The sequence below is a fragment of the Uloborus diversus genome, chromosome 9 (assembly GCF_026930045.1).
Source record: "Uloborus diversus isolate 005 chromosome 9, Udiv.v.3.1, whole genome shotgun sequence".
Classification (NCBI taxonomy): domain Eukaryota; kingdom Metazoa; phylum Arthropoda; class Arachnida; order Araneae; family Uloboridae; genus Uloborus; species Uloborus diversus.
Genome location: NC_072739.1, coordinates 53,681,874 through 53,694,689, shown reverse-complemented (window position 1 = coordinate 53,694,689; position 12,816 = coordinate 53,681,874). Strand labels below are relative to the sequence as shown.

Genomic DNA, 12,816 nt, shown 5'->3' with positions numbered 1-12,816 from the left:
CGTCACGCCGACACTATTGTTGTCTTTAACACTCATGTTAACCAATTTGTGCGACCGAACTCTATCTTAACTAAATACAATTGAAAAAGGTTTTGGGGCCTGAGGAATATCCCACAACAACACAAAACAAACAGCACCAGAACTTAAAACAAAATTTGCTAAACTCCTGCATTTCCTCTAATTGTACCAAACAGGTTGACCAATCACAGAGAATCGAACAAAAAAGAATCTCAACCGCATACGTACCTCTTTAAGAAAAATTCCAAATTTATATCATATTTCTCAATTAGCTTCTGTCCGGGTCACCAGTTTGTAGCACTCCGAATATAAAATAACGGTGTAAAAATAAAACATTTTATTCAAACATTCTAAATTGCTAAACACTGATAAATGGTTAAAATTGAAACTTGTAAAATCTAAAAGCGAGTCACAGCTTCACAATTTCATCGCAGCTGATAACTATCACATCTCGGCCAGGTCTCTTGGAAATCGTTTTTCACCCGTGTTAAAACTTGGGTTTGCCTTATTTTCCCCGTCGCCAACTGGCGACCGAATGGTAGCAGTTCGCTGGATTTGGCTTCTTCTCGCTGCGTCCGGCGGTTGGTCGCTGCAGGCGTTCTCAAGTCGCTAGTGGAATAAGGTTCCTGATTGGATGAGATTCAAGCCGCTGGGTGATCCTGGTACCTGATTGGATGAGATTCATAAGCCGTGGTGGTTGCCGGTTTCTGATTGGATGGGACCACAGTATGTTTTAGACTGTTGTGGCGAGCGGATCTAAGGGCAGGGTGCCATGTTTTTGGTAAATTGAAATTCTCTTCTTTTCTGTTGAAATTTCTACGACCACGGCCAATAAGCCCGGAAATGTTATCTCCTCAGTATCAATAAGGTTTAAAATAGTTTCACTTGGATACTTGAGGTTACCCAGACACAGATTACGAGGGAGGCCAGATCTCTTTAGTAAAGAAAGTGTTATCATTCACTCCACACAGGTTTAAATTTTTCATAAGCTATCCTCACTAATATCATGTAATCAGGTATCAGGGCTAAAGTAGCTTTTCGCATGGTGACAGGTGAATTTAAAATATGAAAGGGACAATAATAAGAAAGCTTCCAACACGAATTATAATTATCATGAAATATATCTTTTGAGAAAATATAATGCAATATTCACGTATTGAGATTGAAAATTATTCACTGAAATGTTATGGAATGTAAAGGCTGTTAAGACAATATTAAATTAGATAATGTGAATGTTTACTCAGCTCTTCATTAATATCATTGAACATTAAATATAGTTCATTGACTTGAATCAGAATAATATTCAGAGAAAGAGCAGTAGTATTGCCTTGTTTCGGATATTATTTTTTGTACTACTTCCGAGGTTAACTAACTTTAATGCTGCTTTTAGATTAAATTTTTATTTGTCACTGGATATTATATTCTTGTTTAATATCATTTATGTTATACGTATAATAATTGAAAATTCATCAAAATTAAAGGAAAAGTTTATAATAAGTATTTTAGACTCGTTGAAGGTTTTTATGTCAATATTATTAAACTTACTTACGTAAGAATTTTAAATATCAAGAATTCTTGAGATAAACCTGATTTTCGAAATTTTTCATTAAAAGACTATAATAGTTGTTCAATGTAATCAGATGAAGCATTATTTACCTTCAATACGCATGTAAACAATTTATTCAGCTGATGTAGCTGGTATATATAATGAAAAACCTACCGGTAATTTCTTCCCTCAGTATTCCCTTGACTTTTGAAGGAAGTGGGCGATTTTCTTTTTGTGTTAGTGGACTTACCAACTGTATTATTGAGGTTGAATTTGCTTCATTTCTTTGTTGGCTGCTACCGGTGCTTCTGTGGACTGATGCATAAATGGTGCCAGTTTTCAGTGTCATCTCTACTGCATGAAGACAAGAGCGAGAGTCCATAGCATCGTTTGCCTGAGGTTACTGAAATTTTTTTTAAATATCATCACTTGATAGTTTTCAGTTATGAAAAATGGATTTCACTATGTCATAACTATTTAATGCAATGAATAGTTGATAAGGTCGTAAATTTTTGTGCTTGAACTGTAGATATTTACATAAGGTATTTAGAAAACGACGGTTGAGACCCAGCAGAGGAAAGAAATGACGATTAGCTGACGTTGTTTTTCTCGTTGCTGTCCTCGTACCTACACCGGGGCGTCACCTAGCAAGCATTGGTGGCGCCACTAAACCCTCCTTAGCAGTGGACTACTCTGGCCTGGAAAATGTCCCGGAAACGAACACGACGTCAAGAACTGTTGGTTACTTGTGATTGCCATGCAGCAGGTGTACTTTTGCTGTGCTCATCCAAGGTGTTGGCAGGTTTCACCATGTCCTGACTCACAGGATTTATCAGGACCCTCCATCCAAAAAAGTTCTCCTTCCTTCAAGAGATCGGCTTTATTTCCTCTTATTTAGCGTGCGTCCTTGTGTGTGTGTGTGTTTTTGTCTCTTTTTTGTTTTATTATATGTTTTAATGAGAATCAACATTATTTCTTTGCGAAGTTTTAAATTTGTATCAACAAACCAGAAAAATTCACTGTGTTTATTTCGGCAAAACTCGTCAAAATTCTTGAGGTTTCATGTCCTCTACTCTCAGTAAAACTTCCTCTTTGGGCCCTGTTTATACTTATCGTCAATCGCATGGCGCAGTTTAGCCTATTAGGGCTCTTGCGCCTATAAACTCAACAGATCCAACCAACCAGACTCACTCTTGTGTCATTGGTGCCGATTTTGATGATGGTTTTTCCTTGTGGGGCATAACCTGGGCGCGCGATTCCAGAGTCTGTCCGCAAGCGAAGAGGGGTCAGTGGGGTGCTCCTCAGTCGATATCAGGGCTGCCCTGGTAAGCGAAGAGGCTCCTCTTATTCCAATTGAGCAGGGGACGCGTCCTATTTTTTTTATAGCATTTTATAATCCAAGGAGTGCTTCTAGCCAGGAATGGCACATCAGGGACGCTCTGAACTGCCGGTGAAATTTCGCAACAATGCTACTTGCACAAGGGTGATAAGTTGTGCTTCTCTAGCGTTTGGTTAGGGAGAACGGTTCGCGACTTGGCGGGCGTTGGTGGTGCCACGCCCTCTTTTGATATATTAGTCACAGCTAACTAAAGTTAATTGATATAGGAATTCCATTAGCAACCAGTCTAACCGTTTATTTGTGTGTGAAAACAAGGCCAACAAGGAATCTTGACGACTGTAATGACTATAGGTCTTAGTGTTATTGTGTATGTCAAACCAACGTTTGAATTCTTTCATGAAATCTATGGTAGTAGCCAAGGTATTGTAGTCATAGGTGGCATAAGAAACAAGCTTTGCGATTGTTTCCAAATCAGCCGTCACATTGCTGAAAAACACTTCCACCGCTCTCTTTATATTTATTTTTTCTAAACTGTTTTTAAACAACGTTTAAAACGCATAGAGCAAACTGGTTTTACAACTTGTGTTGCGGTCAGTACAGAGTCTTTAAGTGTGCGCACTTATAGTTCTGCCTTTATCCTTTTTTAAATATGAAAACTGAGATCTGACATTTTTAATACTGTGGCAAGAGTCAAAATTTAGAAAAGTGGTCTACGAGGGTCACAAGGGTATGAAATCATATGTTTTGCAGAACCTCCAAACATCGGATTAACGAAAATAAAACAGACAATTTTAAACTGAATGTTAAGTCTTATAACCTTGCCTTTTCTGCATTTTCGGTGACAGCAACTATCATTCCATAAAACTAAAAGCCAGTCAGCCGATTTGTAAAAAAAAAATATGCTATTGGTTAAATTAATCGATTAACCAACGTTTTGATGCACAGTCAATCGTAGAAATTATGTTAGCTTTGCTGATTTGAAAAATAAGGTCTTTAGTGTTTTTCATAGCGAAGTCGTCGGGCTTCGTAATGGCGTTAATTGTTCTAAAATCTACACAAAACCTATGAGAGCCATCCTTATCCGATTCACTATCATTCAATTTTCAATTCGTTATATGCAACTTATATTCTGTAATTAGTTGTCAGTCCTTAAAAAAAAAAAAGCTTGCTAGCCAACCTGCCATTGAGTGCTATATTTTCCATATAAGTGTCACACCAGCTATGTAACCTGTCTACCTTCCTGTCATATATCAATTTGGGTTTTATTGGCAATTCCAACGGTCCAATACGCCCTCTTCTGGAATTTCACTCAACTACTATCTGCCTGTTACCAACTGCTAGTGTTGTGATACATTCTACGGAGATTCCAACGTGTTGTGCATGCTGAATAGTTATTTTCATCCAAATTTTGAATTTTTCAACATGAATAACCCGAAAATGAAGAGTGACAGATCATTTTGTTGTGTTCCTCAATGCAATTCGAAAGCAAGTAGAAGCCCAGAGCTGAGTTTTCATCGTTTTCCCACAGAGAAAAATGAGACTGAGCTGAAACGCCGCATGGAGTGGAAGAAAGTCCTTAAAATAGGAAAGAACATCTCCAATAGAATGGTTGTTTGCTCCAAACACTTTCAGACATCGGACTATTTTTTACCAGGTATTTATTTGAGGCAATGTTAAATTAAAGTTTCTGATTTGTCTTTTATCTCAATGTCTTTAAGAATCGGCAAACTGTTTTCGGAACGTTAGACATCGAAATATAAATACATATTTATGTTTAGGTATTCAACGCAAGATACCCCGCCTGAAACAGACAGCAGTTCCCAGTATGTGTTTGCCATTATCATGCACCGACACAATTGAGAAAGTTGCTGAAAGAAAGAAAAAAGCTGAAGCTAGTGCATTGAGATTCCATGCTATAGTACAGTAAGGATATCTTTTAACTGACATTAGTCTTTAAAAAGCTTTGAAGGAACACGGGTTCTTTCGAAAATTGAATAATTTTTTTAATAGTTGTGTGTATATAAAATTAAATAACATAAATGCAATGTAAGCTGCATAAACATGAAAATTGCTCCACAAAAGGTTAAGTATGAAGTGTATGTGTGAAAAGTATAAATTGAATTCATTGCCTATCTAATGTTTACATCATATATTAAATGGATAAAAGTATTTGGAAAATAAGCATTTTTCACAAATAAAGATGAGGAGAATTTGAAATTAAAATTATCTCCATCTCTTGTTATGCAGTCTTGTTATCAATTCATTTTTCTTCAATGTTTAGCTACACAGAGCATCTTTGAACAGTTGTTTTCATTTTCAATGTTTAACTTTTATTATGTGCGTTTGAACATTATATACTGTAGGATGTCAAAAATCCAAGAACACGCACTCAAGAAGTTTTGCTGCTGCATTTTTGTGCGTGTTTTGGGCAAACAAATTTGATTTATGAACGTTGTTCTGGTACTGTTTTGAGAAAAAAATATTTTTTCATATTAAATTCTAAATTGATTATAACTCAATATTGATAGGGTACTCAATATTGGTATTCTGGTACTGGAAAATTTAGGCATTTATGCCTGATTTGTGTGAACAGATGGATAATACAATGAAGCACCATTTATACGTTTTTGAAGGAACTGCACGAAAAGAGGGTATAAATGAGAAAAACGTATAATAGGTAAACGTTAATATGTATTCGACTCTGCAGGGACCAATTTTTGGGACAAGTTTACAGATATAAACTAAATTTTATCCAAATATTTAAGGGCAGAAAATCCCCCTCTTGGACTGGGGGGGATTTTTCTGATTTTTTGCTAATTTTTCCCAATCCACCCTCTATTTCAAACCCTGCGTCGGACCCCTTATTTTTTTGTAAAATGGAAAAAAAAAAGAGGTGAAATATTTAACATTAATTTGAACGTGTATCAGTCCTGCCCTCAGCAGACCAGTGTGTAGTCATGTTCACTGGTCCGAAGGACCACCAGTAATATTTTTTTAATAGCTTCTAACGCTAAAATATAGAACATCTCTTGTTCGATATATCAATGAATGATGTATTAATTTTAAATATTGGTGCTTTTTATCATTAAACTTGCACCAATACTTTGTTCTCTCATTTTTCTATTCTCTCATATGTATTTTTTCTTTTAAAGTGAAGGGATAATTTTTTTCAATTCCTAGTAGAGACGTACCTAGTACTAGGAGCTTGGCTAAATTTTGATCAGGTACTCGGCCAATACCTAGTAGTTGTAAAAATTAAATCTTGTTCAAGACAAGGAAATTTTTAATTAATTTACAATTGCTTCATTCATAAAGTAAAACTATACTCTATGTATGAGCTTTAAAAGAAACTCATCAAATCAATACAAAGTAAAAGTTAGCACTCATTGTTGACCTTTAGGCAGAAACAGTTCAACTAATCTCTCAGATGTGACTACTAATATCTTAGACTGATAACGACAAACCTTTATATCATTTGCAAAATTTAGATTGGAATTTTTTTTTACTTTGGTTTTAGAAACAAATTTTTGGTATAGGGATAACAATGCATATAAAAGTAAAATAGAGCCATATTTACAATAAGTAAGGAGAAGATTGTTACTGTTTTCTGTTGAATTAAGAACTACTTGGGAGAAATCAATGAACAAAAACTGCCATGAGAATATTTTAATAATCAAAATCATTATTTTAAATTACGATACAAAAACTTCCAAACCAAGAACTTAGCAAATGTATTACTGGATGCATGTCTGATTCTTGGAGTACTTTGTTTTATATCCTTAGTGATCATGAAAAATGTATAAACTTTCAATGTGTGGGGTAAAAAATCCTTTTTTGCTCAGTATTCGGCCGAGGTCGTATAGTAAGCTAGGTGTTTGGCTGAAGTCAAATGTTCATAGCATCACTAGTATATTGCATATTTATCCAATCTTTTCAATTATGATAGAGAGCTGGAAAAAACTGCTCAAAGAATGCACTATGAAAATATTTACTTATGACATACTTTTTATATTGACTTTATTCATATTTAAAAATGAAGTTAATAAAATGAAACTCATTTGTTCGCTTCTACTGGTAAATATTCAGAGTGATGTTGGCAACATTTCTATTGTAAAGTTCGTTATTAGTTAGAATGTTCATTTTAACAATCCTAGTTGGGAGGCACAAAGCATAACATATTATTAATAATTTCCAGCTGATTCAATAATTGTTAATAAATATTATTGATGTTATATATTTCAGGAAGAAAGAAGTCCATCAGGCTCCCATAGTGGATATGATCACTGACAATGATCATACTTGTATTGATGGTGGACCAATTTCAGAAAAGATCACTGAAAAAGTGACGACAGCAGCAGAAGCTCTGCTATTATTAAATGAAGCTGCAAATGACAGTTTTACCTTGTTTCCAAGTTCACAGGACCAAGATACTCAAGTCACGAGTGGTGATATTGAGACAAAAGTTTTGATGCGTGTGTCAAAACTTACATCAAAGCAGTTCAATAGTTTGACAGGGCTGAATTCGCTGCAACTACTGAACCAACTTGCTGAGCATGTAGGAGAAGTTTTACAAAAATTCCCGAGAAGAAATCTTGATATTTCAGAGCGAATCGTTTTGGCAATGATGCGCATAAAGCTGAACTTAAGCTTTTCTGTCATAGCTATCTTATTCGGTTGTGTGCCAACAACAGCCCGCACAATATTTGAAGAAACTGTCCATGGCTTGTGCGCTGTGTTACAGTCCGTAATTGTATGGCCATCAAAAGATGATGTTGTGGCAAACATGCCTAAATGTTTCTCAAAATTTAGGAATGTCCGGGTTGTTATTGACTGCACTGAAATGCACGTTGAAACACCCAAGTGTTTGAAGTGCAGAATAATGACATACTCCAGGTACAAAGGTCACCAAACAATAAAGTATATGATTTGCACATCCCCTGATGGGCTCATTACCTTCGTTAGCAAGGGTTATGGTGGACGTGCATCTGATGCAATGATTTTCTCCCAAAGTAAAGTAGTAGAAATAGTGGAACCATACATAGATACCATTATGGTGGATAAAGGATTCTTAATTGAAGAAACATGCAAGGATCACTTGATTGAAGTGATCAGACCACCATTTTTGAGAGAGAAAAAACAATTCAGCAAAGAGGAAGCACAACTAACAAGAGACATTGCCAGCGCACGTATCCATGTGGAACGGGTCATTCAAAGAATAAAGATGTTTAAGCTACTTCAAGTTGGCAAAATACCTTGGAATATGGTATTTTTAATGGATGAAATTATTACAGTAGTTGCAGCGATTTGTAATCTTGGAGCACCTTTGTTAAAGGATGACAAATACTGATGTACAGTTCTTACTTCAGGTTGTTCATTATCCAGTATGCTAAATATCTATATTTTTTCTAATCATTAACATTTTATTAATTTTGGTCTTTTGTTTTTAAATAGGTGCTTCTGTCATGCATGCTGCTCTTCACCTGACACATTCAGGGGCCAATCCAGGATTTTTTTTCTCGCTACCTATTTTTGTGAAAGTATTGCATCATTCTATTTTTATGAAAGTTTTTTTTATCAGCATTGTTTTGGTGAATTTTTAGAGGCATCCTAATATTTGTAAAAGAGAAGTAGAATAAGTGAAATTTTAGTTCCAAAAGTGTAAATGTCATCTAGTATTATTTTTTAACTTATTTTGATACTTAGATTTGCAATGGTTGAGAAGCAGATGCAAACTTTTAGGAGAAGTATGATTCATCAATAGAGTGTCTTAAAACCAGTTGTTATTCTTACATGCAGGTTGTTGTTCTCTTCTTGCAGTATGAAGAATAATTTTACTGGTTTGTATACTAAAAGATGAAGTAAATGCATGGGATACTTGCTCTGAGTAATTAAAAATGACTTTTTGATTATTTAGCTAATGCATGAGTTATATAATTCAATTATAATTTGCAAGCATCATTTGTACTCTTATTTTAATAAATTTTCAAAAATATCTGATTTATATTCATTGTCTTCTCTTCAATCACAATATACATGTATTAGACAACTTGTATTGCTTGCATTCAGTATCAAATGGAGTAAGTTATGAAAATGTTAATATAAGTTTAATACAATTTTACAGTGTGTTAAGAATTGATTTTACTTCTTAATACCAGTGTAATACTAAATTAACTGTATAACTTAATAATAAAACTCAATGGATTTTCCAATCGAACAAGCAAGTGATTTATAAAGAGCAAAGAGTAGTTAGGTAAATTCTGTGAGGATTAACCACAAAATGTTCAACCAATGCAGCTACATTCTATCCAAGTAAAATTATTTTAATCAAGAGAGACGAACTACACTGAATTCATTTTTCGCATGCTTAAAATTAGTATTGATGGTGTTCAAAGAACAAAATTATTTTTTACTTTTCAGAGCAATTTTCAACTGCTGTTTTGAAGACTTTTTTTTTATTTCAAAAATTATTTAGAGTAAATGTAGAAACTGTTGGAAATTAAATCTATATTCAGTTTTGTTTAGCCTGAAGTTAAACAGGTTAAGAGAATCCAACTAAAAACTTGATGAGTGGTCTGCCCCCGAGAAAAATTGAAAAATACTATTTTTATAAAACAAACAACATCTTATTTGAAAACCAGAGTATATTTAGTACATAGGAAAATTGAGCAACCTGGTAAAATGAAATTAGAATTTTTTTTAGAAAATGGAATTTAAAAATGTTTGTCTTAAAAATATGGCTCCTGATACGGAATTGGAGCGAATTTTGAAAAAAAAATCCCCCAAATGAATTTTTCTTGGCCAGTGTAGCTGTGTTGAAATAATTATGTGGTTCTTAAATAATGAAAGAACTAAAATAGTAGTTAAGTCGCAGAGTAAGAGGAAAGTTTAATAACTGCTTAAAAATGCTGTTTGAGCATTTTGGATAAAAATTAAATATCAATTCTATTTTGACCGAGTGATTTTTTAATAGCAAATTGTTGAGATATTTTTCGGCAAACAAAATGAGTTTCTAAATACATTGAAAAACACCAGAAGAGAAATGTTTTAGAGACTGTGGGGGGGGGGGGGAGACTAAGTATGAATAAAATGATTTTGGCAGGAAGCCTGTATTTAGATTTTAAAAAAGTTTAGGCTATCTTGTAGTTGTGTTCTTCCAAAATATGAAACTAAGTATTTCTAGAAAATCTAATTGATAAACACCACCATAATTGGACAACAGAATTGAACCTAATGAATTGGTAAATATACTTAAGCTTAATAAATACTTAAGCAACACATTTCAACTCGAGGTTTCTTACATTCAGCAAACCTCATTAAGCCCATGAAGTTCTTTTGATAATAAGAAATATTCAAGTTGTATAAACCAGGTACAGATATAGATATTTTTGCAGAATGAATTTTCTATTCAAGCAGCCACTTCTTTAGATCTATGAATACGCACCACTTAATAAAAGTTAAGTTTTTACTATGAATATTTTTAGTAACCTTTGAAATATGTATGAAAAATGGCTTACTATTAACAATAAATGTTTAGAATATTTATTTTAAGCAGTTGTTTTTTTACACATTAAGCACATATTAGTTTTTATCTTAGCACTATACAATTCCATTTTACAAGCTGAGTATACAATTCTACATAGATTACATAGCTTCATACGAGTTCACCAGCAATCGGTAGCATATAGTTAAAGTAAACAACACACAATGCTTTCACCATCTTTTCTGCAAACGTTTTGCAAAAGGGCACAATGATCTTAATGAAAGAATTGTCATAAGACGCAAACACAACAAAATGACACTTGTCTGCACCGGTTAATAGCATGCCAAGTTGCACTTGGCCGTAATACCTGTGTTTTTTTTTTTAAGCACAAGTCGGACTGTTCATTCACCGTAATGTAAGGGAGGTTTTGCACAAATCCGTCAGCGGGTGTCGTTTTACCTACAATAGGGCACTTTATTTCAAGCAGCACTACACTGTCCCCATCGACAGCAATACCATCGGGACTGAAAACCAGCCATGGAATGGCTGGAACAACCAACAAGCCAAAGTTATATATCGTCATACCACATTTAAGCATATATTGTTCTTTAGCAACAGTTTCAGTTTCTGTACCATACACCATTGCTGTATTTTGAAATTCTTGGCTTAACATCGTCTTGATTTTTTTCTCCCAATTCGGAGCTTTGTTTTTTGTGTACGTGTAAAGTTCATAGCATACACTCCCTGTAATACGGTGAGACCGTTCTGCCAACCACGTTGAACTTTGCTGTTGAACGGACTTGGCTAAGTTGTAGGCTTTTGGGCTAGACACCTGGACATTATCCTTATAGTAGGATTTAAGCTCCTCTGGCAACGCCTCGAGCTTCTGCTCCTCCCAAATCAAATCTCTTGCTAGAATCTTATTCATAAGGGCATCTTCAGTTTGAAAGCTATAAATAAAAAAAAAGAAGTAAGACAAATGAATTGCATAACAATGAGACTAAAATAACAATAAACAAAAAAAAAAAAAATGAACATATCACACACTCAGAATATATGCTTGCGCTTTTTTATAAATTTTAATTTCTGTCTAGGAAATATTGAATTTTTTGCAACTACTCGGTATTGGCCGAGTACCAAGTAGTTACCGAGTACTCAGTTCGTCTCTATATTACATTATATCATAAAGTTAATTTGATACCTTAATATTCCTTATTTATAGTTCTTAAAGTTAAGTTGAATTTGCGCAAGTCATAATGTCTTTTTTCATACCTCATTTATCTTTCAGTTAATTAAATAACATTTAAAACATCAAACATGCTTAAGTTGGTAGGTATTTGATTGAAAAAGAATTGAATTAAAGTAAAAAATCAAGATTTATGCAAAAAAAAAAAAAAAGCTACATCAACTATTATTTTTATTCAGTTTATTGCATTTTGAATGAATATCAATATTTTTTTCTTTAATTTCTTGTAGCCTTTCATCAAAAATTTGGTTTCCATTTTAATTTTCTAACATTGAAATCAAACACTAATGAATACCTTTAAAATAAAAGGGTGTGGATTATATAAATAAATCTACCAAAAAATAAATACCTTGTAGTTGGGACATCAAAGCTCGCATTGGCATGTCGTCGACCCCTCACGTGCAAAGCAGCAGCAGAAGCAGGACAAGCACTTAATAAAGAACGACGGAAGCGACTCCTTTGTTCATCGGATATGGTATAAACTATATCTGTGGTTTGCTCTACATGGCAAAAGTCTTGCAGAGGAACCACAGCATAGCATTTTTCAACATCTTTCTTCCGAACAGCCCATTCACACTCGACATCGGTAGAAGACAATTCCTCCAAAGTCATGATATCAAATCTAAAGAGAAGGAATAATGTCAAACTTACTAAAAATTAAAACATTTATTAAAAGAAAGCCCAAATGGTACCTTCAAACAATTTTTCAAGCAAATCAGGGGTTTCTGAATACTGACCAAAAAAAAAAAAAAAAATGAATGTAGCATAACTTTAAAAAAAATCTGAAATGTTTTTTAGTAAAAGCACATCTCTTATTTTAAAAATCCAATTATGTTTTATATTGAATATGTTTGTCACTGATCAAGAATAAAAAAATAATTACCACATCAGAAACAAGGCAAAGCAACTATTTACCGACTTAAAAAGCATTTTGTATATTCAATCAGAAAGATATATTTTTAGTCTTGGATAGAGTGCCATTAATGTGCTCATGCGGAAAGCCAAAAAATTTCTAAGACTAAATCTATCAAAGCGCGAAGGAGGTGTGTTTCAAATAATGCAGCATTGAAATATTTCAAAAATATAGCAGGGGTTAAGCATAATTGTATTGCAACTTACTTTTTGCCATGAATCGCCTAAATGATCCTTAAGACTAATTCCATTGACATAACAAAAAAACCCTTAAA

The 12,816-nt window shown here is 33.9% G+C and overlaps 1 protein-coding gene across 1 annotated transcript in view; it reads right to left on the bottom strand.

Annotated features, from left to right (window-relative positions):
- The window catches only part of LOC129230217 (uncharacterized), a 59,794-nt gene extending 47,343 nt beyond the window's left edge, over nucleotides 1-12,451 (bottom strand). The window contains exons 1-2 of the mRNA XM_054864618.1: nucleotides 11,979-12,451; nucleotides 10,847-11,333 (exon numbers count right to left, since the gene is read on the bottom strand). Of these exons, the coding sequence (XP_054720593.1) occupies nucleotides 10,847-11,333; nucleotides 11,979-12,241 (750 nt within the window). The 5' untranslated portion in view covers nucleotides 12,242-12,451. The remainder of the gene's footprint in view (nucleotides 1-10,846; nucleotides 11,334-11,978) is intronic.
- Nucleotides 12,452-12,816: the final 365 nt, after the last annotated feature.